Below are 27,976 nucleotides of genomic sequence, written 5' to 3' on the forward strand. Positions count from 1 at the left end.
AAACATCAGTCCATTACCACCTAATTAGTTACGACAGTTTTGCTTGATTACTGTAAACAAATGAGCCCATGGCCTGGTCATAATTACTCATCCGCTTCTTATTATATTATTGTGGTTATTATCATCTTATTGCTTCTATTTGTCTTAGAGTTGATGCAGTTCATTGCTCAAATGATTAGGCAATCAAAAAACATTTTCCATTTTGATAAGATAAACTTATTGATCCCACATCAGGAAGTAGACGTGTGTCAAAACAGAAAAGTTAAGAACTAGAGCTGATATATATAAATAAGTAAGCTGAGAGAAAATACAAAACTTACTTAAACTATATGTACTTTAGAAGAAATTAAGCTTTGAAACATTGTGAAAGGCATTGAATACCATAAACACCCAACATAAATAGTAACTATACATTGAGTGAGACAAAAATATGGTCTCGACTAAGATTCCTGTCATCGATCAGTCATTCTTTTATGTTTTTTTCATGCTGAATGACTGAAGAACCTTATGAGCACATCTCTTTTAAAAACTAGATTTAAAGTGGTGTTTTTGTGTGATTCTTTGTGAAGAAGCTCAGTTTTACAGATCTGTCGATCAAATCAACTTATTGATTCGTCCCCGACAAGAAAAAAAAAGAGAGAGCCCGTAAAAATAGTAACAGACAAAGTTTGGATTTGCTTTGCTTTTTTCTGTTTAATATTATTATATTATACATATATATGAATACCTTCCACTTTTGGATAACAATCATTTTTAAAACGCCCCCTTGGACTCTGAATCAAACCATCGATACTAAAGATTGATGATGTGTTGCAAATAGTTAATTCTCTAAAAATGAGGTGATCGCCCCGCAAAGTTTGAGCTGGTGTTTCACGTTCAAGTAAAACGGTAATCCCAGACTGACACTGACACTGTGGTATTCTGAAATTCCGTTGTATTGGTATTGCAGGTAAAGGTTGTGCAGTATAAACAGTACTTTAGCACTTTGAGCCAATGCATTCTCACGTCGGCGCACTTATGAATATGTACGGGTATTTGCGTGTGCTAATGAGCACGTGTGTGAGTTTGTATGTCAATCTGGGGGCCCAGCAGCCAGATTGAGCGGAGACTTGGGTGCCATCTGAGGAAGAGGAGGAAGGTAGGCGTGGGGCTCGGAGCAGGTGAGGGATGGGTGCTCTCCTAACCATTGCTATCCCCACTACCCTGCGTGGGCAGTGCAGGTGGGGCGGGGCGGAGGGGGGGTCAGGTTGGGGGCCACAGTGGCAGCCCGTCGGTGGGAGTGACACCTGTTCACCGCTGCCCACCCTTTCATCCTTACAGCTGCTCCGCTGCCTCCCGTCTCTGTTGCGTCCCCGCTCCTCCTCCTCCTCCTTAGCAGGAGAAGCTCGTCACAGCAGACCGGGGAGCAGCGAGTTGGACCGGTCCAGATGTTCTTACATGCGAGGAAGGAGGAGGGTTTTGTCAGGACACAAACACAAACAATTACTGTAACATCAGCAGATTGCCTCAGTGCCACTAAGGCCGCTGTTAAGTGAGATGATTGGTACAAGATGGTGTGTGTAAATCGAGCGGCATAAGCCACACGCATACACAAAGCTGAAAAATGCAGGTGTGCATAGCCGTAGCCCTGCAATGTGTTATCTGTTATCTTTTTCTCTTTGGGAAATAGTAAAAACATAATTGTATTGGGTTTTTTTGTGAGTATATGCTGAATTTTATAATCATTCCAAAGTTCGACGTAAAGTTTCCATTCGGAAAAGCAGATTAAGTTGCGGCTATCGTTGTTATTGTCGCAAACTAAACACCTACTGAGGATCGTACAGTACATCCCTGTTGAGAGTCCTTTTCTAAGCTAGTTCAGGGATTCAGAATATCAAATACAGTCGGAAAACCTGTTTGAGAACCCCATTCAGGAATAACTCCAATGCAAACATTCCCAGATGAACAACAATTAGCTTAAAGCTACAGTTGGTAATCCCAGGACTGTAATTAGCCCGTCTAATTGTTTCATGCACCTGAAATGAAATAATTGGACGGGATGGGCTGCCGGTCTGCCTACATGTCTGCCTGTCTGTCTGCCTACGTGTCTACCTGCGCACTCATTGCACGTCTTACACAAGCTTGCATTTTCATTGTTCACATTTGTTATGATAGTTTTGGGGGAGTGTCTTTGGATAGAGGCCTGAAGGGACTGCTGTCAGTGAATCTTGCCTGATTAAGTGACTTTTGGAGCTAATGCTGCCAGCTCCTTTCATTGGCACACCGGGCTGGTTTTAACAGTTGGATAACTTGTAAATCTAGCTTACTCTTGCTAGTTTCTCAAGGTCTTCTGGCAGTCACGTGTGACTTCTGTAGAGCTGCTTCTTTTGTGTGACGTGCACCCTTAAGTTCGACGTTTCATATCAAGCTAAATAGCTGGCGAGCTTTTACAGACACCATCAACTACAGCCCTTGCATACAAATGCAGCCTGTGGCAGACAGTATTACGAAATGCCTGTTTGCATGGATCAGCCTTGTTTAACCTGGTAACCCTCTTCCAAGGTCCAGATACGTGGGCTGAAGCTGCTGTCGGCCGCTACAGATGAGGGGTCAGGGAGAGGAGCGGGCTTCGGTCAATAGGCTTAGAAGACCATCAGGGACTATTGATTGTGGCGGACAGTGAGGCCAGCTCTGCACTAATTGTTTCTTTACTAGCCTGTGGCAAAGACAACAGTCACGGGCAGGGACTCATGAATCTTACATCTGTTTTGTTGCGAAAGCACCGGGAGTTAATAGCCTTTGATTATCGTTTGTGTGCACAGGTGTGTGTGTGTGTGTGTGCGTGTGTGTGTGTGTGTGTGTGTGTGTGTGTGTGTGTGTGTGGTAGCTGGTTGAGGCACATAGAATATGTGTTTACGTAAGAAAGAATCAGGGGTGGATGCAATGATGGACAGATTTCTATGTTAAACATTCATGCATTTTTGAGTGTTTCCTCACACACATCAGAATCACTTTTAACCTCTTAGACCTGGCGTCCACATGCATGGACATCACATTTTGGGTTGTCTATACCATAATTCTGCTTAACGGGGGCCCGATGTCCACATTTGTGAACACTTACAAAAACTACATGATGTCAAAAGATGATGCTTAGTTTTTATACTTATCAGGTCCCAATTAGCCCAAATATTAAAGAGAAATTAAAAAGGCAAAGAGCTCATGTAAGAGGTTCATGTAACAATTTAGTAAATACAATTGTGGTCACTTTTTTTTTATTTAAAGCACCCCGTAATAGCCAAAAACATCAGATTTATATTTATTTTTTGCAGAAGGTAATGAAAATTAATAGTTTTTCGGGGCATGAATTAGTAGAGTGATTATAATGACTTAATAATATTCTAATTATATCCTGATAGTGGCTATGTGATTGTTACTGCAGAAAAACAAACCATGAATGGTAGATTGGCGTTGGTTTAGTTGCTGGTATGTATCAGGACTACATTTCCCATAAGCCCTACTGTTTTTTTTTTTTAATTCTTTGAGCTCAAGGTTAAGGTGGTACTGGATTTTAATTTGAAAAACTATCCAGTTCCACACTTGAGCCTGAGTCACTAACATTAAAATACCGTCGTTCACTTTTCAGTTGCCACTTCAAATTATTTGAGCACTATTTATCCTGGCTCACACAAACAGTTTATCCCCTGCCTCCTTGACTCCTGCCCCACCAGTATTCGCTCTGCTGGTGTTGTGCATCTTGTTTGGTTTTCAGAGGGCAGTGTCCTGTACAGGAGTCATATCTGCTATTCTAACCCCGCCGCAGTGGCCAATTCAACTGCGTGCGGTTTGTTTATTGCGTACAGCAGCAGAGTTTGTTTGTGGCCGGCTGTCAGAGCGGCCAGCCCGTTGTGATGAAAGACACTTGGACCTTCCCATCCATTTCACATTTGCTCCAATCAATTATTCAACAGGACAGCCAATTAAAAATGAGGGAGAGCGGTCAGGGCCTCGCCCCCCGAAGGCCGCCACTAGACAACTCTCTCCGTGAATAATTGGTGCAATTAATTTAGCATTGAGCAATAAAGGAGTTCTCACTCTCCCGTGTCTCTCCCTCTCTCTCTCTGCCCCTATATACTGCAGAAGCTCTCAACACACCAGTCATTACAGACACACATCACAACAACACACACACACACACACTGCAGTAGTGATAATAGTGGAACATTCGTGAACTATTACTATAATTACCATGAGGTGAAGCCACTCTTGATCAAAAGTGAAATAGTAATCCATCGTTGGAAGCGTTGCGGTATATTTTTTAGTGAGTAACTGTGTTGGATTAGTATTTAAACAAGAATCACAACATTTTTGGTTGTATTGGTAGATATTTGCTTTATAATGATCCCCAGCTGGAGGTTAGAGCTTCATCCAGCTTATTATTTCCCGGCTGTATCACTAGAAATGTAGTCACGCACCCCGACAAAAACACAGCTGTGCCCTCTGGGACTCTCGCTCGCTCACACACACATCCTAGGGACGCAGCAGGAGGGAATCTAAGACAGACTTCAGGAGCCTTGGTCAGACCGTAAATTATTGCCATACAAAGGAATAATTCCATTTACTTGATTCTATACATTTTTCCCTCTTATTGTCCCTTATCGGCAATTATTATGGTTAATTTGCTGCTGCCCTCCCGAGCTGGTGCCTGTAGCGGGAATGACACACCGACACACACACACACACACACACACACACACACACACAGTAATACGAACACTCAGGAGGGTAATAGTAACAGCTAAATTCTGCAACAGCTTTGATTTATTCAATCACAACAGAAGTATTATCATGGACAAAACCTCCTCCCTATCATCCTCTCTTTATTGATCAATCTCTAACTCCTAGTACACACCTCCCCACCACCACCACCTCCTCCCCCTGCACCACCCACCTCTGCGAACAACCCCCCCACCCACCTCTTTTGATAGCCAGATTGACAGTTGAGTAATTTCACTGTCAGCGCTGACTGACGCATGGTAATGCAAAGACGTTTCAGTGCGGCATTACAACACAAAATAATTTCCAATTTACCGCTCATCAAAAGCACCCTTACAAAAAATAAGGAGAGCAGGGGAGGGATGGTAAAGAGGGAGAGAAGGGAGGAGGTGAGGGGAAACACAACAGTGGATTTATGGCTTCAATTACTGATATTTCACATTTAGTTTAAAGCGACATGTTTTTGTAATATGACAGGCTTCACTGGATTTGAAAACCTCTTCAGACCTCTCCACTCTCCTCTTCTGTTTTTTTTTTCTTCCTCCACCCTTCTTGCCATGGAGATAATGAAAGGGCAAATCAAGGGAGGGGGGGGGGGGGGGGGGGGGGGTTGTTGGGACGGTAGGTTGAGAGGAAGAGAGTGATAGCTGTGACTCCTGAGCCTCTTTAGAGAGCCGAGGAAGACGAGGGCCTGGAGCTTTGATGTAGATGGATTTGACTGCAACTCACCCCATCATTCACTGGTTGGGCCTCAATCTCTACCCCACCTGTCACTGGCAGGATTTACAGCTGTACCTCCCTCATCATTGATGGACTTAAACTACCCCATGACAGTCATTGGTGGGTTCCAATCGTTTTTTTTGTGTTCTGTCTTGCTACTGGTGGGTTGGCACCGTATTGATGTCGCATGAGCTCAAGGACTCCATTTCCTTTACTTGCACCTTTTCAGACTTTTGGTGACTTTCCATACAGCACTTTTGGAGTTCAGTGAGGGAGTGACTTTGGAAAACTTGTCACTAAAATTGCTTAAATTTGACTTTTTTTTTTGTGTGTTTCTTCCATTTGATCACTGAAAGACAGAATAAAGTTATATGTTTAAGTTTTGCCCATAGAATTAAAATAGTACTAGAAGAGACATTCCTATTCAAGTCAACTTAGCAGAATGGTCAGAATGGCAGCCATTATTATGTGTACTGTCGCCATTGCAACCATTGTAGTTTGCCACTTCCGTATAAAGTAAAGCGAGTTACGCAAGTCACAAGTTACAAACGAAGAGAGACAGACTAAATGCAAAATTTAACAATACTATACTATACTATATCTATACACAGCCGGCCATCAGCCACATTGAGAACGTTCAACTCCACAGGTCCAAGATCAGTCCCGCCACAGTTCCCAAACTGTGAGCTTTTTCGAGTGACAGAGCTCTATTTCTAAAGGGAATGAGAGGAGCCAGTGTGATTGGCCATGATTATTACCGGCCCTCAACACATCCACTGATGACGGTTATGGCACTGTTGATTTGAACTTGAAGTGTGCATGTGTGGAAATGATCATATTTATCTAACATGATAGATAAAAGCACCAACTTGGATTTGAATAATTTCTCATTTAAAATGTCAGCAAACCTGGAAACTGATATTTTGTATTGCGATGTTCAGCTCTGCCTTATATTGTTCCTCTGATATTTTTTCAAAGGGATTTCATTTTATCACCAGTAGATTTCAGGTTGAGGTTGTTGTATTGGAGGGAAATTAGACTGAATTTTATAGATTATAGACCCGAGTTGAAATTCATTTCCAGCTTGCATTTATTTAGATGTACTGAAGCATTTTGTTTTTGGTCAATTATCAGTTTTGGGGGAAGTGCAGTGACATGACTGTCAAGTGCATCATCTAATGTAGTAGATTACCCACCCGTCTCTCACCAAAGTGCATTAAAACAAAAGCTTCTGTACCGGCCACCTGATCCAGGTTCTAACGGTGTTGATGGACTGGCTTCTTTCACTTACACAATATTGAATTACTCTGTCTTCATTCTTTGTCACTGGGGGTTCTGCTATCTCAAACCTTCCTGACCATGTCCGCTCCTCTCCCTGGGGTAGAAAGAGACTATACATAAAGTAATCGTGACCTGTTAGATGTCGGGGTAATTAACGGCCCACATTGCTCATTCATCCTTAGTTAATAAAGCAGGTTGTATTGCATTAAAAGTTGTGGAAAGCCAAGTTTACATCTAGCCCTCCATCCACCTCATCACTGCTTCTTTCCCTGCAGAACTGCTCTGCCTCTGCTCTCACCTGCGTCCCCCGTATGCTGAACTCGTTCACATAAAGCGGGTACAAGAGCCGCCTCCTGCAGCGCCCTCCAGGCAACACTTGCATTGTGTGCATATATACGCGTGTGTTTATACTGTACGTTCAAACCTGCCCTCCGACCAGCTGGTACTGGTGTCGCAGCAGAGATTGATAAGTTGATGCTAAAAGCTCTTTGTTTGAGGAGCCTCCTGGAGTGAGTGAAAAACACCACCTGCTTGCTACAGCAGTATGAGAGCACACACACAGACACACACACACACACACACACACACACACAGTACACAAACGTCACTCAGTGCAGAAGCTCAGCTAATATTTGTCAGATAAGTCAAACTTAAGGGCAGCCCATCATTTTCACAGTACGACGTTATGTCCAACTATAAATTAGTATTAAAACACCTTGATTGACGTGAACTGATGATTTGCGTTTTATTAACTGGGTGATAGACATTTTATTTCATATAGGCTCATTGTTATACGCTGTTATTCTAATTAGATATAGACTGAATTCAGATACATTGGAGTATACCTCAGAAAATAAGAAATCCACACTTTTCGATGATTTTTACCTGTTCAGCAGGTTCTATGAAGATATTGACATTAATTAGCCACGAGCAGCTTACAAGCTTAATGCCTGCACAGTATTAATATTAATAATATTGGTAAGTAAACATGCAGAAAGCACAAATGGGTATGTTTGTGAGTGTGCATGCTTGTGTCACTGATTTTAAACTGTGTTTCTAGACAATGACGGTGCAACAGAGTCGTCTAAATAAGTGCACATGCTTGACAAAAAGCAATAACTAACACAACTCCACAATACAAACAGGGAAGAGAATGCCAACATTGACTCACCTGTCTTATAATCAGATTTTGTTTCCTCAATCATGAATCCCTTACTTAAGTAATGGCCAGTAGTCGTGGTGTATTATAGTTTTATTCTAGTCATTTAAGTTCCCCTTGGGAAGTCCAAATTACCCCTGTGGGAAAAAGGTCAGCTATAAAAAAAGAAGTAAAGAAAGGTATAGTGGAAAAAAACAAGGCTCTTTTTTTCCCCTTTTGCTCTTGCATTGATATGCAGTGTGTGTGGTCCAATGAGATGGCATGTGTTACCCCCAGTAGAGTGGTCTTTATTTCTTTTTTTTTAATCTGCAGTGCTCCTGGTCTTAGGAGAGCATTTCTACCTCAGCCCTCTGCTGCCACCACACACACACACACACACACACACACACACACACGGACACATGAAGACATGGCCGCCTGTCACTCCGTCAGTCTTCACATGTGACGTCGCCAGCAGCTGTTACTATATGTTCAGCACAGGTGTGTGTGTGTGTGTGTTTGTGTGTGTGTGTGTGTGTGTGTGTGTGTGTGTGTGTGTGTGTGTGTGTGTGCACGTTGGTGCCATATGTCTCTTTCCCCAGATACAGCTTTATATCAGCTCCAGAAATCAAAGTACAGAGCAAAAAAAAAACAATCCTCCACTGTACACTGCAGTCAGCACACATGCCATTTACACAAGCACTTAGTAACCGAGGGAAACAAGATACCTAGCAATGAGGAATATGTTGTTAAAAATAAAATATATAGAAAGGTTTTTATGCATGCATGTGTAATCCCGTGTGGTTTTTCTAGTTCTGGACCGTGACACTTTATCCGTCCTCTATTAGAATCCCTGAATCCAAACTTGTGGTATTCAATCATTTTGATTAAAAGCCGCCGTCTCTAACAGAAGTGTTAGGAGTGGAGCTGCACGGCGGCCCGCCACGTTTGAGAATTCATATATTTTCATAAACTTTTAACAATGTCAATGAGACACGTCTTCAATCTTTGGCCGCGCGACGGCGGGGCATTCAATCTTTCTTTAGCTTTTCGACAGAAAATTTGAATACAAGTGCAGTGTTATTAATGTGACAGTTCATATGGAGGGCTTCACGGGGGGATTTGTGAGGGTTTTTTTGTATTTTTTTATTAGTTTTGGAGACACTTGAAGCAGAGAGAGAAGGAAGGAGGAGGAAGCACGCTCTGTTAGGTCAAATACAGCTGGAGGGCCCTTCTCTGCGTTCCCGGGTAGCAGTGACGTTAACATTTTAATTTTGCACGCCCAATTAACAGCACTAACTAACCGGGGACATTAATTTCTGCTGCGGCTTCAATATTAGAGAACCGAATACAATTTCTTTCCCCCTGTTGTGAATCTGGGATTTATTCATCATTTTGTTTTGCACCCCCACCCTGCTCAATTTTTGCAGTCAAATCGATATCGCCCTAATGCTGATTTATTCAGTGGCATACCTATCTCTGCTCTGACTCAGTTTTAAGTGCTTGGTTGAGGGATATATCAGCATATTGTGCAATCAACAAAACTGATTTTGCCACTTGAGTGGGTCAATCTAATGAAACTAACTGGAATCATGTTATTACAGAATAAAAAAAAGTCATACGGATTTATTTTTTCTCTTAGCATGAATCCTGAAGTCCAGGTTTTATTTGAAAGTGACCCGCCAGTGAGTGATTGAAGCAGGACGACTTTGAGTGTATCACATTTGGATTGATAGGAGGTTAAATTTAGCCTGATGCAGTGCAGAGCATCTGATTGCCCTTGATGCCGTAAAGAGCAAACCCTGGCTAATATGAAAGGGTTCGTCAATGCCAGATCAATGTGCACATCTTAAATGAACGCACACCGGCTACATAATCCATAAGAGTGGGCAGGGCAGAGCAGCACAGCACTGTATTGAGTGTCTGTTGTCTTTGACACATCTTTGGTGTCAAGGGTGGTGCCATACAGGCGCCTCAGAAACAGGCCGGCCCCCATTCATATAGCTTTTATTCCCATTCTCTGGTTACGCGCCGTAATAATGCAGGGCATTTTATCAGCATTAACGTCACTGGTGTGGATATCCATCTGTCAGCATAACAATGTTCACATTTATGGGATGTCCATGTGTTTGTGTTGTTGCATGCATGTGTGTGTTTTACTAGTACAATTTCAAAAACCTGATAGCCAGTAGTTTCGATTTATATCTTAAGACTTAAATGTATGTTATTGATTTAAATCAAGTTAAATCAGTCCAGTTTCAAGGGTCACCCAAATCACAAAAAAACTAAAACTTCTAATTATCTTAATTTACAGTTAGTGGGATCCAGCTACGCAGATCATTTTGGTTTTATTTGCCCAGGCTTTGAAATATCCCTTTTTGAGATTTTGCTTACGCCTCAATACAGTGGAGGTAAATGGATTTTCATTTGCGGTTCCCGCTGAACAAATTATTTAACAAGATCCAATATGTCTTTCCTGAAAGAGTCTTTCCCTCCACTTTTATTCCTCTGTTTGACCATTAACTGCATTAAAAGAAGAATGGTTTGACGCTTACTTTCCCTAAAACTAGGGTGCTAGCCAGCTACATCTACAGTTCATCAAGTATTAAAACTACTTTTAATATAGTGAGCACAAATGGAGATTTATTGACCTACCTTACAAGGGTGGAGGCAGTGATGGATACCTAAAAAACTTGCCAAATGAAACGAAAACTATCTCCTTTGTTGGTCTTTTTGGGACGGACCCTTTCCCCATAGTCAGCTCGTGTATGTTAACATATGTACGATAACGTTAAAAGTCCACTGTCATCCCCAAATAAACGTCTACCTTTGCATTTGTTTTAATCTGCACCTGGGCGTGTTTTTTTGTTCGTTGTGTCGTGTGCATGTTCCAGTTAGTTGCATGCTGTCCTGCCTGTGTAATGTTTTTTTGGTTGACTTGCGGACCCTCCCCTGCTCTGAACCCAGTTGCTCTCAGCCTCCGCTGTGTATCGCCGGCCCGTTGTCAGGAGAATGGATGGAGTCCGTCCCCCCTAGTGAAAACCTGGCCAGACACCGAGCGCTAACCCACTGGATAATAGATAGACACAGACACCCCACATCCCTTTTGGGGATTTGAAAGGGGGGGGTTCGGAGTCTGTGTGTGTGTGTTGTGTCTACCCGCGTGCGTGTGTGTGTGTTCCAGGAGCGATTCCGTGGTCGTTTGTAACCCTGGCACCTTCATAGCACCTGCTGCCCAACCCAGGCAGCCTAGTAATGATGCAGACTGATGATGTTAATAAGAAGAGGTGCCCCCCTCGGCTACCGAGCTCAGGCAGGACACACGTACCCACTTACACACGCGTACACAAATATGTATACATAAAAAAAACAACCAAATGTGCATATAAGCACTTTGCAACATTCTGTAAACACGCGGTTGCTTCACACACATCCAGTAAATCACTTCCACGGTTCTTCGGGAAGGCTTCCGTGTGTTCGAGGTGGGAGGCGGCCGAGCTGAGGAACACTACCTCCCTATCTGTAGAGAGATACAGAAATAAAAATGGAAATAAAAAATGTGTTGGTGCGTGCGTTGAGAATCTTTCCGCTGGAAGGGGAAGAAAAGGGAATTATCACATATAGTGATGTCTTCATGCATGTAGCAATACTCTGTCTCTTTTTATTTAAGAGATAGCCATCAGTAATTGGTGGTTGATGTACGGTTCCCCGGCTGCATTCACTACAGGTACATATATACAACCGTTCTCTTTTAATCTGTGGTTTCACAGGATTCAAATGTTTGTTCTCGAGAGCTTAATCTCTTCTCTCGGTCACGACGGTGCCGTGTAGTAAAAGCCGTCCGGAGCCCGGCTGGTACGGGTTGGTAGTTACTTCATGTCTCCCTCCGCAGTGTCTTCCTTTTTTTTATTATTTTGCCTCACAATCCAGAAGAATTGATGGAGTTGCTGTGTTTATATCCGGCAATGTCAGCACACACACTTTCGCTCTCTCTCTCTCTCTCTCCCTTCCTCTTCCTCTGTCTCTCGCCCCTTCTCTCTCACGAGGTAAACATATTTTGCAGAAAAGCTGACGGAGAGCTTGTTTTAACAACCTCAAGGTCAGCAAGTCAAAGCCTGCAGTCGTCACGCCAACCTCGCTGAATGTCGGTGGCCTCCGTGTGTGTGTGCGTGCGTGCACGCGTGTGTGTGTGTGTGTTACAGTATGGCATCTCCATGGCAGATTTATACCTCACCGTGCACCTTCAATAATTCAATAACAGTGCCTGTGTCTCCTCCGCAGCTCTCAGTGTCATTATAGAACAGGGCTAAATGCCACCAGGCCTAGTCCTTCCCTCCGCCGGTGTCTCTCTACTGCATAGCCACAGCACACACACACACACACACTCACACACACACACACGCACACACACACTCTGGTGTGCTCCTCGGCTGCCCCACTTTCAGCCGAGCTCCCACAGCTTAGCAGGCTGTCTCCTGTTGCAACTGTTGCTAAAAGCTTGCTATATTTGTCATATTAGATCATTTCCAGCTACAACGTGGTCATTTTTTCACATATCTTCCACGCCGACGATGCTCCGTGGTGACCGCAATTGCATTGAGCTTTGAAATCAGTCGGTTCGACTGTTCCCTCACCCCTTTTATGGCCTGTCGATGCCTCCTCCCTGCACTGCGAGGCTGTTTTAACCCTCCTGACCTGTGTCCTAGCCCTGCTTAGCTGTGTTCTGGACATCCGTGACTCCTCTGGTATTACGGAGCTCCTTCAATCTCTCCCATCGATCCGGCTCCCCTTCTGTTGCTATGCGCTTCAACCCCTCTCTGACCCGTTCTCCACTGCCTCATAGTCCTGTCTAGTAATGTGCCCCATGCAATGCCCTCCCCGTGCATGCTCGCATGTATGTGTGTGTGCGTGTTCACTGCTGACCTGAGTGATGAGTGGTGACCCTCTGGCTGGCGCCTGGCGTCCTCCTCACTCCTATTGATTAGATCTGAGGTTTCATACAGTAGCCGCCTCACGTGACTCTGTCATTTACTGTCTCTCCTCTGTCTCCGACCTGTCTTGCACACACACAGACACTCACACACACAGACACACACTCACATGCACATGCATCCGTCCAGTCACTTATGAAGCACACATGTAAGCGATGAGCTCGTTCCCGTCCGCGCTAATGAACGTCGAAAAGGTTAAAGGAGCAGATTCCATATTGCGTGCGTGGACATACACAGGCATCCTGGAAAATGAGCTTAATTAACAGACAACAGATGCGGCGTGCTAACTGCTTGTATCATTTAGCTTATAGCTGCGGAGTGACTCAGCAGCGGAGTGAAGAGCATGCGAAGGATCAGAGAGGAAGCGAGGATACAGCTGTCGATGTTAAGATACATCTCGGGGTTTGATTTGAGTTGATGGAGTGCCATTTGCGAGTCTTTCATTTCTCAACGTGCCAGGTCTTTCCCTGTCCTCACAGCGTTTGGTAAACAGCGTCCTCAGAGAAGCTAGACCTTTGTGTGTGTGTGTGTGTGTGTGTGTGTGTGTGTGTGTGTGTGCGCGTGTGTGTGCGTGTGCCTCCTCCACTCAGTCTTTGCCACAGTAATGCTCAGGTTAAGTGTAGTTGCAGGCTATTATACATCATTAGGGTAAGTAAGGCTCAGGCAGCGCGGCAAGAGAAATGGACCCTTTCCGTTGCTTCATTCCTCACCGGCCACAGCTGAAATAGGACCTGACGTCACACACACACACACACACACACACACACACGTATAAACACACATGCTCGTGTGCAGCGGCGCAAATGCTGCACAGAGCAAGCAGCTAGCCACTTATCCCGTCAGTCAGTCACAAATCACTCTGTCAATCAGGTGGTTTATAGAGGCTAAAGTCTCCTGATCGCCGCTAGTCGCCAGTCCAGCATGCCACTCTACTCCCACAGTGGGAATTGAAGGATAGGTGGAGTGCTTTATTGTGTTTTCTCGTTTTATGATACATGTTTATACCAGCCGTGCTGGATTTAGAGTGTGGTAATTTCCCCTAACCATGTCAATTAAAGTCAGGCTGGTTCATGGGTTGTATGTAGGCCTTTCATTAAAATAAGAGATTAACCACCCAGAGAGATAGATAGGATACAATTTATTTTCTGTAATTATCGTGGCATTGATTTATAATGAGTTCAACATTTTTGTTGGTGTTCATTTTTTTAATTTAAGTCAAACCTTTTTTCTTCATGCCAAGAAAAAAAAATATAGGGAAATATTATTTTTTAAGTAATTGTTTTGCTATTAAAATGTACATTAATATTAACCATCAGAATCTCCATTGTATCAGCATCTTCCTCCAAAGGCCTTTGTCCAACCACACAGAGAGATCAAACTAGCTGTGTTCAGTTCCTGCTTACTTTTAGTCAGGTAGAAAAAGCTACATGCCCTCTGTTATCTCCCTTTGAGCTGGTAGTATTTCCTATGCAGAGGGGCGCAGTGGTGTCCTCTGTCCAGAGGATGGACCTCCAGCTGGGTTTAAAGACAGAGGCCGGCTTGGTGGCAGAGTCACAGGAACGTAGAGGTGATAGATGAAGGAGGGCAGGAAAAAGACTAATTGTTCTCATTACAGAACAAATAAAAATCAATACCTTTCAAAGCGAGGGGGAGGTTGCAGTGGTCTTGAAGGGCACTGTAGTTATTGCATAGGAGTGGATTTCATGGAATTACAAGTGGTGGTGAAGGCGCAGTGGAACCGATCACATTTGAATGCTAATTCCGATAAAGGACAGTTAGATTAATAGATGTGGTGTTCCAGCGCTGGTCCTTCCCTCCCATAAAGCGGTGGGGGTGTTTGAGATTGAAGTTTTAAATGCAATTAAATGAGAAAACACAAGGCAAAAAAGGGGAGATATTTCCCCAATTTTTTCAAATTAAAGCAGGAAATTTCATTACCAGGGGAGCATATTTTACACAGGCAATTACAAGGTTAATACATCTTCAACATCCCCCCTTAAAGTCCTCATATATTTGTTCAGGGATTGTGTTCTTGTATTTTAGTTTAATTGGCTATGCAGAGGCAATGCAGAAGGTCTGCTTAGTACACACACACACACACACACAAACACACACACACACACACAAAAACACACAAACATACAAATACAGAAACACTCGAAGCAATAGATTCGTATGCATTACTTGAGGTTTAGTCTTTCCTTTAACGTTACTGCAACATGTATAACATTAATGCTGTAACTCTTACCTAACCATTATTCAGTGACCAGGCCTCATGTGAACTGATCGCTATGACGACCAGCTAAAATGTCCACAAAACTCAATGTCCTCACAAAAGTAGCTGCAAGTATACTGAACTGCATATGCACACCCTCACACACACATTTCTGCATAGAGAGCTCTAGCAGTGTATTGGAAGCAGAGTGTGTGTGTGTGTGTGTGTGTGTGTGTGTGTGTGTGTGTGTGTGTGTGTGTGTGTGTGTGTGTGTGTGTTGGCGAGATAGTGACTATGGTCTGGTTTCTCTCTGACACAGATGACAGCCTTGTGTGGATGTGTTTCAGAATGTGTTTGTGAGTATATCCCTTCATCCTGGTGTGTGTGCGTGTGTGTGTGTGTGTGTGTGTGTGTGTGTGTGTGTGTGTGTGTGTGTGTTTATGTGTGCGACATCATACTTCAGAGCAACTCATTCACATTTCGACTTTGACCTTTGGTTTGTACATACAGAGCGTGGGAGGAGTGCTCATACTGTATACACGTTTCATGTATGGAAAATAATCATCATCATCAATCAGTCCATCGGCAAACTTTTTTAAAAGTTTCCAAAACACTTTAGAAATTTAAAACAGCGTTACAACAAAGATTAAAAAAGAAAAAAGAAACATTTGCGGGACAAATTATGTTTAAATAAGCGGTTTAAAATACTTTAAAATACTACATGTCGATGGCCCGTCTCATCCAAGTTTCCTGCCTGTCAGGTTGTTTTCCTCTGATTTAGCCTGTCTCACAGCCGTAGGGACACCTCACTGTATGATAGGAATTCAACAGTGAAGCAAATTGGCAGAGCCACAGAGGGCGGATCGACAGCGAGAAGACAAGCTGGGAAGGAGGCGGAGAGCAGAGGAGGCAGTGTGAAAGATAGAGAGAGCACGAGATGGAGATGATGATGGAAGGAGAGAGAGGCTGTGGTGGTTTATATAACATCTCCAGGATGGTCTTTGGCATGCATCGCGGGGCTGAGCCATCAATCACTCCATCTGTGTAAAATCACGAGCTGACTGCAATATTGCTAAATATTTATACTGTCACATACACACGGGCGTGCAGATGAAAAGAGTCATTCATTAAGGCCTTCTCAGGCCTGTCAGCCTGGAGATGGAGATTAGAGAAGCAACCTCCCACCGCGCCTGCCTCTCCTCTCGCCGAGCTCCTCAGCCCTATATATAGAGCCATCAGGACGATAAATATCTCCAGCATGCCTCTGTTAGGTAAATACCCAGTAAATATGGCAGGAGGATGGGAGGGAGATCCAGGCCTCCCTTTGATTCCTGGTCTTGGCCTCCATACGTTTTCCATAGCGATCTGCCTCCATCTCTTTGTCCGCATTTTAACTTCTGAAGCGAGCCATTATGTGTCGACTATTCACTCCGTTCCGCCTTGACGGACCTCGGATCAGAACGCGGGCCAGGCCTTGGAAACAAAAAGACATCAGCAACATCATCTTCACACTGTAATTATGAGAATGGGGGTTGGACGGGGGGGTGGGGTGGTGGGGGGGGGGGGGGGGGGGGGGGGGATTTCATTTTGATTAGCAAAAGAAAAAATCTTTTATTCTCAAACTCAGCATCCATAATTAATCATTATATCATGGTAGAGTGAGTGAGAGGGATAGATAGGGGACACAGTGAGAAAGGAGGATGGATGGAGGGATGTAGCAATGGAGAGAAAGGGAAAAAGGCATGTAATTATCTGCAGAAGTTCGACATCCCCAGTAAATCCACGGAGCCGTCTGACATGGCTAATTAAAGAAGCAATCAAAGGTCCACCTCCAGAGATTTTGAGAGAGAGGAAGAAGGAAACAGGCTTGAGAGATAGAGAGAGGGCCTAATGGGGAGAATGAGAGAAGGGAAAGGAAGGAGGAGGAATCTTTGTTATTGTTTCATATGTCAACTATCCCTCTTGGATTCTCAGATGAGGCTCTTACATGCCTTCTCTCTCTATCCGGGCTCTCACTGTGATCATTTCTGACCTTCATCTGCAGTGCAAATAGCTGTGATTTACAGCATCGGGGGGAACAACCGGCGCTCCAACCGAAAAAAGTAGTGCATTTGTCATATCTGGTTAGTCATTTTTAAAGTTGAAATGATGCATCTTCTGGTGTTTTTCTGGGCCACATAATCAGTGATGTAACCCCCAGTCATCAGGTGTTTTTTAGGCCTTTCAGCGTCAGACGCCCTCTCGCTGGCAGCCCTGCTGAGGTGGATCAGGCCTCACTTTGTGCAACTGTAGCACCCTCCCACACGTTTGAGCTTTTTCATCCACAGCCAACCAGATGAATTTGCAGCAGCCTCTGTGTTGTGCTGGATGACGCTCGTCTTCCCTGTGATGCATGGCGGCGTTTTCTCCTGCAGAGGCGCTGCATGCGTGTACTACCTGTGCTGGCTAAGCAAGCCTTCATACTTAGCCTTCTTAATTTGAAAATCCCCTCCATATGGTCCTCTCAGGCGGCGGTGACCACTGGTAGCTTATATATTAGTCCCTGGGAACAGTTGTTACACTCAAACCTTTACATTCTGTCTTCATTTCTACAAAGTGGGTTGCTGCGCCCCTTTCTTCTTTGTTTTTTGGTGTTAAAAACAAATTAAATAAAAAATCTGAATAGCATGTAATTTGCATTTGAAGCAGTGGATATACATATGATAACTTTATATCTAGTATGCATCCGGAAGATTTGTTTGCTTTCTCATTTATTGATGTTAATTTAATTGCCGCAACTGAATATTATTGAATATTTACTGTACTAACTATGTTCATGGCCACTAGAGACACCCATGCTGCTCTAAGGATGAAAAGTGAAGGTGTAGTGGAGATGGATTCCCTGATGATTGTGTTTTTTTATGTGCTTCCCCTTTCACCTCTCTCTCTCTCTCTCTCTCTCTCTCTCTCTCTCTCTCTCTCTCTCTCTCTCTCTCTCTCTCTCTCTCTCTCTCTCTCTCTGGGGGCACAGAACCGGGGGACATGAGGTAGATGGAGTTAGTGTGGACCAGATTATACTCACACTGGGTCATCCTCTGTCAGCAGAAAAAGAGCTGAGAGCAGGACACTGACCTGTCTTCCCTCTGACCACTGTGTGTGTGTGTGTGTGTGTGTGTGTGTGTGTGTGTGTGTGTGTGTGTGTGTGTGTGTGTGTGTGTGTGTGTGTGTGTGTGTCCTTCTCACCTTTTGAACCCTTCCTAGCTCAATCTATGGAATACTACAATATATTTGTCCAAGGGTTTTGGCTGGTGTGATATTCCCTCTCCTGTATTGTGTATTGATATGTTTTCTGTTCACATTCAAACATTCACCCTGTGTGATTGTGACATTAATGTCACAATAGGCGACACCAATATGTATCTTCTTAACTTGTAATACTCATTATACATAATGAAGAAATGTAGGAAAACACATGTGTATATGGGTTTTTCTGAGACCAACCTCATCTGACACACAGGAAGTGTGTCATATGATTCATCCTTCCTTTAGTCTATGTTACACATTCTTCATGAGACTAAACATTGTGTTCCCGACAACAGAGAATAACAACACAAATTACACAAGTGATATTCACTCTTTTTTTTTAACTTCCCACTGAAGTCACTGATGGATAAATATTGGCCTTCAGAGCCACCGTTACCGGTGTTACAGCACAGAAGGCCCTCTGTCAGTCTGTGCCCTCATTCTCTTGGAGTTTATTCGTCCTTGGGGTGTGTTCAGTGCGTCTCCATCTCTCTCTCTGCCCAGTCCACCCGGTGTCAATCTGGCTGCTGTGTAATTGGTTGTTTTTTGGTCGGCCGGCCTGTCCTCCCTGGCGTTGATTCATGGCGTTTGTAAAGGTGACAGTAGCGGCTGTCCCTACCAGACAAAGTAGAGCCATCACTAGCCAGACCTCAGCTGACCTGCTAGTTTGTGTGCCCGCGCACACACACACACACACACACACACACACACACACACACACACACACACACACACACAGAGTCAGATACACACATACACACGCATAGGAAACACATGCAGCTTTGCCTGAGGCCTCACAGGGGAGGAGAGGCAGGTAAGGTCATCATGTACACAGCACGACCAAAGGAGATCCTAAAATACACACACACACACACACACACACACACATATGGGTGATTATCAACACAAAGGATTCAACATCTATGCACTTGTATTTCAGAATGAACAATACAATGCATGCGTAAACACAATTCTTAAAATCATTACATATAAATACATGTATTTTCTTTTCTTTTCTTCTTTTTTAAATGTAATGTTGTAATCATGGCCAGGGGACTACAGATGAAAACTAGCCTTCTGGCTAATTCTGGCTTTTTTAACCATGTGTAACCATGTGTTTTATGAAATTGTACTGTCCCCTTTTAAATAAACTAATTCTAATTACAAGAAAATTATGCTGAGATGATAACAAAGAATGAAATACACACACATACATTGATATAAAAATAAAAATACACAGAAATATAAACACTTGGAAGACACACACACACTCTCATATGCGGGCCTTCCCCGGTGACCTGGATACACCCAGAACTGACACTTTATCTACTTAGCAGTGTCACCTTCAAAAGCTTGCACCAGTGACACACACACACAAACACACACACACACAAACACACACCACCTCGTCTGTAAAAATCCCCCCACAAATAACAGCTATATGTGTGTCAGGTTTAGGGGTCTCCATCATGTCTTTTAAGGCACCGGCTCCATATCTATAATTGAAGGTAATCGGCTGGTAAAAGGATTGTAAAGGGGCTTGTGCTGTAGTTAAGAATTGATCCTAAGCGCTGGCTGTTTCATGGTCCTGCCATTGACCTTGTAATTGATTTGGTGAGCAAGTTTTTTCTTTGCTCTTGTGTTTTGATATCGCATATTCGTCCAAGCTTCCTGTCTATTCAGGTTGAGTCCTTTGTCTATCATGTGTATTTCTGTCTATCCTAGTGAGAACCAATGAGGATTCAGTGTGTTGTACGCATAGGTTAAGGTGAGGGTTGAGTTCAGGTTTATGGATTACAATCAGTGATATGTCCCCACAAGTATACCAGGACTACCGTGTAGGCGTGTGTGTGCTTGCAGGCCTGATTGCATGTGCAAGTGAGCTTACATTTGCAGCGGGCTGACCTGTGTTACAGCCAGTGTAATTGATTGTGTGTGTGCTGGTGTCTCGGTGTTAAGGTTAATTTCTCTAACTGCTGGTAAGTGCTGTCTGACCGCTCCCCTGGCGGCCTCTCCGAGCTGAAGTAATGCCACTTAGAGGCCCCGGGCCCCCGCCGCTGGCCAACCCATTGATCCGCTGATCAATAACTGCATCTGTACTGTACACTGAGCAGGGAGGCTCCGCGCTCTTAAATGACGCTAACACACGACTGGTGTTAGGCAAGCGGTTAGCAAACCGCGGCCCGGGGATCACCTACGGGTCCTTAAATGGGTTCCAGAGGAGTCTCCAGCAAAATCAGGTTATGTTTAATTTCATTCCTAATATGAGTTTATCCCATGTCACTCGTTTCACTCTCATTACTTTTATATCATGCCGTACAGACAGTTGTGTTCTCCCCCAGATGTTATTCTGATCAGGATCCCAACCTTTAAACAAGACTGACACCAAAGCAGAGTAAAGAGAGAGAATGAGAACTCCACTACTGCTTTTTAACCGTGCACATCCAATAATAATTAACTTTTGGACCGGATGGACTTTTTTCTATGACTGCCACAAGTCTTAGCAACCAGGTCTGAGCTTTAAAAAAAAAAAAAGCACTCAGCGGAGGTAATTACAAAAAAAAAGCAACGCTTCGCATTTGACACTTGATTTATTGCAAAATGTAGAATGCAACCACAAGAGCTCTTTATTCTCTGTCATTTCATAGACGCATATCTCTCTGTCCCTTCCGCTCATCTCATTCTCTTTTCTTTTTTTCTTCTTTGTCTCTGATGTCTTCAATAGTGCTGCTCTGTGACAAGTTCTCACAGAATCATAAAATTGCATCCACATACCTCTGCACAATGTCCGAATCTGAATTGGTAATTGATTAAGTTCATGTAATAAGTACGATTCCCCCATATATACAATGAGCTTTTTATATATCTCATAAGTCACTGATTCAGTTTTAATGTTCAACTTTCCTGTCATCTGGAAATCAAAATGACATCACCGAGCGTCTCGGCATCCTTTTCTTCCTCCTGTTGTATTATTCCTCTCAGGGAGCCTCCATCTTGTTTCAGATCACAGCCAATAAAGCAGCCTGCTCTCTCTCTCTCTCTGTCTGTCTTCCTCTCTCTCTCATTCCTCTCCTAGTTCCTGTTAAAGGAATCAGTCAGTCAGAACACTCAAAACACATATTAAACAGGCATCAGCCTCTCGCCGGGGCCAAATCACGCTGTTCAAATGTTGTTCTTCCACCGGGAGCGCAGGACAACTGAAGAGATGGGATCTGCAACATTAACTTGATTCACGGCTGCGGCGACTGAGTGACACTCCATAAACCTCAGCGGGCCGCCGCTGGGTCCCGCCGACAGCACCCCATGGCTAATGTGACACACACTATCAACGCATAGCCTTGCCACCCCCACAGCACTACACACACTTATATAAGCAAGCACACGCAGGGACTGATATATATACATACAAAATCATATAGTAGCACATATTGTACTAACACACACCAGTAAAGTCTGACCTCAACATCCCACCCACATATTGATACATGCATACAAGATGAAGTCAGAGAGTTGATACGCACATGCACATATTTTGGCACAAACTGGCAAAACAAGCTTTACCAAGCTGAAGATACACATGCAGTTAGTTCACCCACACACACACACACACACACACACACACACACACATGTACAACTTGTATAACATAATAGGTCACTTTAAGCTTAAATGCAAAATCTAGCACTGATATGAAGGCTTTAGAGGCCCACGAAGCAGCCCTGGTCTGATTGTCCTGTCCCCATTTACACAAAGGGAAACAGAGTTTTTGTAAATGCTCTCACCAGGTATGAAAACACACAGAGAAAAATCTTCTGAATGGAAGTGAGTGAGCGAAAGAAGAAAAAGCTTTATCCTCAGAAGAAAATCACACTGTCTGTCTGCGCTATCGCTAACTCTTCTACCTCTTTGTGAAGAGACATCTTGAAATGCCTGTCTTTTGTCCAATGTTCCCTCTTATTTAGTTACTCACTAAAATAACCCTGGCAGTTAGTAGACAGGTGTGGGTGTATGTGCTGATGTCATTAAAATAACAAGTAGTTCTCATCTCCTCACTTTTGCGAATAATGTCAGTTCCTAATGATTTATGATACTGTATGCTAAAGCGGGAACATTAGCACAGGACTGATTTATTAAACAGAGATGAGCAATCTTTTGCCAATCTTCTCATCATATATTGAACAGACGGAAGGTATCTATGGATGCATTTGCTGCTGGAAAAGCCCAGAAAACACTGTGTTTTGGTGTTTTATTGATCATTTAAATGCTCTAAGATTAGCTGAACCTGGGAGCAGCCTTTCAGAACACGTGTGTTCCTGCTATTCATGTCTGTCCAGGTCTTAACAGTTCACCAGTAAAACATACTCTTCACTGTTTCATGTCCAAGCTTCAGATAGTCCATTTTGGAATTGTACCCACACACAGGCTTGTTCTTACCAAAGGATCAGTGGTCATTGCCTACTTTTTCAATAAGAGCGAGAGCCGAAGCTGCATCTGTTTACACTGGAGGACGGGGCACTGTTGGGTCAGATGCTGTTTGCAACACAACTGTGACTTTCTGATCACATTGTCAGCCGTGTGAGTGCAGGACATTAAATGTCAGGGGGAGATAGGGATATCAATGATTGATGACTTTGTTCCTGTATGTACTGTGAGATCTGTGTGATCTCATCGCCACCCTGGGGGGTAAACCTTGTACCACCAAAATGTCAACTTTTCAGGAAATGAGGGGAAAAAAACAAACAACCAAAAGTCCTTTTGTAATTTCCCCAAAAGTAGATGTTTTGAAGAGAGGTTTTGATATTTTTAGGGAGTGTAGAATCCGCAAACTCTGGAGAGCAGACCTTCAGGTGAAACTAAAACATTGCAAATTGAGGGTTAATGTAATCCTTACATGACAATAATAGTTGTGTGCTTCTAGTATTTGTACAATTAGTTATTATTTTGCTCAAAAGCTGAGGCGTGAACAGAGTTCCCGCTTCACCGTCTCAAATTTCCCATTTTTCTGCATAGATTAGCCTACAAATGTCTGAGCCAGGCGCTGTTTAAACAATGGCATTTCTAACATTGTTCCTATCACCTTGGAAACGCCATGGCAACCTGTGATCTGAGAGGGCACAGTGTGGCTCAATTAGCACCAGCAGTATCTCACCACACTCTTCCGTCAGCCTAATATTTCCATATTCTGTCTCCTTTCAAGCATTAAGTGACACAAATATGTGAGTGTTACATCAACTTCCTTATAGCTTTTTCCCTTTTTGTCGCAGTGATGGATGCAGAAACATAGTAAACCGGTAAAACGGTTGTGGTTACAAAGAACATTAAAAGAAGGATGAATAATTAACAGCCATGTGTTGTCCTGTATTTTCTGTCTAGCCACTAAATTATTTCCCTTCTTTATTCTGTTTCCATTCTATCTCTCATTTAAGGCCCTATTGTCTTTTCTCTTAATTTGACTAGGAATTAAATAAAAGTATCAGCAAAATATGAAACAATCTGATGTCCAATGTGTCTCTGTGTTTGCCAGGTATCGTGTCCAAGTCTTTCGAGTGTCGTCTGAAGGGTCAGGGGGCTACGTTTGTGGAAGCAGAAGCTGTGGAATCCCCTGTGCACATTAAGGGCTCATCTGAGGTGCACGGCCACGATGAGCCTGTCCAGCAGGTCATCATTATCCAGGGCTACGGTGACGGGGAGGTGACCATCGACCAGGCCCTGGAGGAGTCGGCTGCTGCCACCTTGCAGACGCTGGCCATGGCCGGCCAGGTGGCGGAGGTGCTCCACATCACAGAAGACGGACAATTCATAGCCTCGGGCAGGGAACTGGCATCCGCGGGGGCCCACCTGGCCGGAGGCAGCACCCAGTATGTGGTGCTGGAGTCTGGGGAGGCCAGGAAAGAGCTGCGGGCTGTGGCTCGAGGAGGGCTAGCAATCACCCCCGCAGGACAAAGTCATATTGTTTCAGAGTCGTCTACGGCTCTGGATGCACTGCTCAGCGCCGTCAGCGAAATGGGCCACCAGGAAGAAATGCAAGGGGGGCCAGCCATCGTTCACGAGGTCCTGGCGCCCGAGTTAGCCGAGGCTGTGGAGAGTGTAGAGCAGCAGGACGTGAAACAGGAACAGGAGGAGGTGCAGGTCATCCAGGAGGCTAACCAGCAGGAGATGCAGGAGGTGCTGAAGCTCGCTGCATCCCAGATGATGAAGGAAGGTCTGACCCAGGTTATTGTCAACGACGAAGGAACGCACTACATAGTGACAGAGCTGGATAACTGCACCTTACAGGTGGAGGGAGCCGTGTACGGGGAGGCTGAGGCCGGCGACGGGGAGGTGCAGCAGGCAGAGCCGCAGGCTGGAGAAGAGATGGTAGTCTATCTGGATGGAACCCCTCATAATATAGTTCTGGAAGGGTAGCGGAGAGAAATTTAACAGCTACATTTGACATATCATCTCAGTTTTCCTCGTTCAGTTCTGTTGAAGCCTACATTATTTAACATTACTTGTGCTTTCTGTTTTTTAATATCTTCCCTTGGGCTATGCCAAACTCAGGTTAAACGTCATTTATTCAGAGGGACAGTGAGGGAAGGGAAACCGGTTTTGGTGCTAAGTGAGTCAAGTTGCAATCCTCACAACCACCAAGACTACATCAACCACTTGATTAATGCCATGCAACACAAGGAAATTAATATATTTCCCTCCTGAGATCATTTTTTGAATATGCATCTTAATTCTGAGGGTAATTTCAAAGGAAAATGTGTATTCTGCATTTTGTTTTCTTTAAGATACCTTTGTTTAATATTGCCTTTTGTTTTGTTTTGTGTTGTTAGAATATTGACACAATGGTTTACTAACTTTCTTAATTTTCTTTCCATCCTTCGGAGGCATTAGTATGTTATTAGTTTTGAAATAATAACTAAATGGATTAATGGAAAAAAAACTCCAAAACAGATTTACTGATGATTTATATGTAATGAAATAGAGTTGATAATTATTACCTTTCAGTTTTTGCTGCTTGTAAATTCAGCTTTTGGGAAACTTCGAAAAAACATTCATGCAATTTCATGTCTGTCAATAAAGATTGAGTCTAATTTTTAACTACTATGTCCAGATTTTTTTCTGAATCGCATTTGCTGTTAATTGTCATGTCAGGCGCACATTTGAGCAACGACACCGGCGTTAACATGTCCAGCGCAGCGCCATCATACATGCAACTCGCACATACATGCATCAGCTGATGGCTCCAATCATGCTTGCTGATCACGAACAAAGTCATTATCATCACCATTATCATTATCGTCATCATGATCACCATCATCCTAATCGTCATCCTCTCTTCTATCCCCCCATCAGGCCCATTCTGCTCATTGCAGACAACACACTCATCCTTTTTTTCCCCCCAGCAGTATTCAGCACTGGAGGGAGAATCAATATTCATTTAGGCCCCTACACAGGCCTGGCTCCTGATGGAGTGAGTGGGAGAGCAGTATGACGGCTGCAAACACAATGGCCAACCGCTGAAAGTGGCGAGACAAAGCACTCATACACACAGAGGGCATCAAGAGATCATCCCTTTAACACACACACACACACACACACACGTATGAACGGCACACGCAGAGCGAGAAGGTGGGCCGAGAGAAAGTGGTGGAGGAGTGGGCAGGAAAAATGAGAGGATTACAGATAGATGTTGAGAGAGGTGAGGCCAGAGAGAAGTGAAAGAGCGGCGCGATCCACAACCACACAGAGAGAAGTAATTTCACGTAACACCTGTCTGCCTTTCAGCTGGTCTTTGTCTCCTGCTCTCAGCCCCTTGTTGCATTTATAAAATCACACCTTCTTTTCATGCTCTTTTTTTTGTCTCCATTCAGCAGAGACGGGCACATTTCACCGGGGTCACGTTCTCCGTGTGAGCATCCATACATGCGTGTCAGCCACTGAGTGGTAAAAGATAAACGATATCATTGAAAGGCCTTATATAATTTATCGCCGTAGTCTGTTTTCAAATTGCTAAATAACCCTACATTATTGAGGTTTAATATCCAATTACAGGAAGCAGCGTGCAAGTGGTTGTGGGAGGGGGTTAACTAGTCCGTGTAACCTGTAATGGTTAGCATTTCATGATGAACTGCAAAACGGATGCATTCTTTAAGTTGGTACTTTCAGACCCGTTTTTCTTTTTGCTTCTGACTCCCTTAATAGCAAGCTTTGTCTACTTGTGACATGATTGAATTCTATTTAGATATATACGAAACGGTAAGAGGAAAAGCTGAAAACACGTAGTATAATTGTATTTGGTACATGTTTTTTGTTCTTCTCTCTAATTATCTTGTGACCCCTCAGATTCTTTTCATGAAGTGGAGACACTTCACTGAATTACAAGATAGATTTGCTGGTATAAAAAGTGTTTTTGTATGTTCTTGCCCAACATTCTCTTTTAGTAATGAATTGAATTCAATCTCTAACATTTACCACATTACTGTAGTAGCCTAGTATTACTGGGATGCAAATAACAAAGTAAGTGACCTCAGATAAGCTGGGTTCATGCTCTTCATGAAAGTCCCCAGTTCACTGTGTGCCTTGATGCTTTTGTTCTCAATAGGAATGTCCATCTGCGCCCATGCTCGCACATTATCCTACATGTCTGGCTGAGTGATTGTGTACGGTATTGTGTGCATCTCCTCCCTCCTAGTGTATGCCCCTAATCAGGGCTGGATGGCTCATTATTAACTGCAGCAGGCCACTCGTGTGACATGGAAGAGAGAGAAATTAGCAGCTGTCACCCAGTGATGAGTTCATTTCCTGACAGGCCTCTGCTCCGACGAGTCCTGCTGCAGCGGACCAGACGGCTGATGGAAACCTGCTGCTGATGCTTAATTGAAGAGCCGGAAAAGGGCAGGGGGAGGAGGGGGAGTCTGGGATGGAGTGATGAGGGTAAAGAAGTGAGACCAAGGTGGATTAACACATTAAAGTATTAAGTAACAACAGAATGTAACTATTGGGGGGGAGATATACAGCAGTAATTTGCCTGTGGGAAACTACACAGAAGTATGCAAAATTAGCTCCACTGAGGATACTGATGATGATTTTTTTTTTAATGCATCGGGAACCATATTTAAATACTATAATATGCAGTATATATATTCTTAAAAGGGATACAAAATCAGAGTGAATTTTGGAGTTGAACGCTAATGTTGCTCTGTGCTTGCAGGGTGTGTGAATAGGCAACAGTTTGCCTACACGTTCACTATTTCAATGTTCATATTAACCTTTGCAACCCATCTGAACATTAATACAATAGAAATGAATAAAGTCATAAACAGCTGAGCTGGTGACTTAAATTTTCATGGTTTTATTTTTCTCATTAGGCACTACCTTTGCCATAACTTCAAATCTTTTATTTCACTCATTCTCACGTTTGGTCGAATTGACCGGATGTTTTGCAGTGCGGTTACTAAAATTGACCGGAAGTTTTGCAGTGCGGTTACTAAAATTGACCGGAAGTTTTGCAGTGCAGTTACTAAAATTGACCGGAAGTTTTGCAGTGCGGTTACTTACTAAAACTTGGCACTGCTTTTGTATCTGTTGGAACCGGTAGACGTGTTGACG

General features: G+C 43.6%; 1 protein-coding gene across 1 annotated transcript in view; it reads left to right on the top strand.

Moving 5' to 3' along the window:
* znf407 (zinc finger protein 407) overlaps positions 1–25,465 on the top strand; it is a 136,131-nt gene extending 110,666 nt beyond the window's left edge. The window contains exon 10 of the mRNA XM_084026973.1: positions 23,904–25,465. Within this exon, the coding sequence (XP_083883099.1) occupies positions 23,904–24,784 (881 nt within the window). The 3' untranslated portion in view covers positions 24,785–25,465. The remainder of the gene's footprint in view (positions 1–23,903) is intronic.
* Positions 25,466–27,976: the final 2,511 nt, after the last annotated feature.

Source organism: Eutrigla gurnardus (genome assembly GCF_963514095.1).
Source record: "Eutrigla gurnardus genome assembly, chromosome: 14".
NCBI classification, from domain to species: Eukaryota; Metazoa; Chordata; class Actinopteri; order Perciformes; family Triglidae; genus Eutrigla; species Eutrigla gurnardus.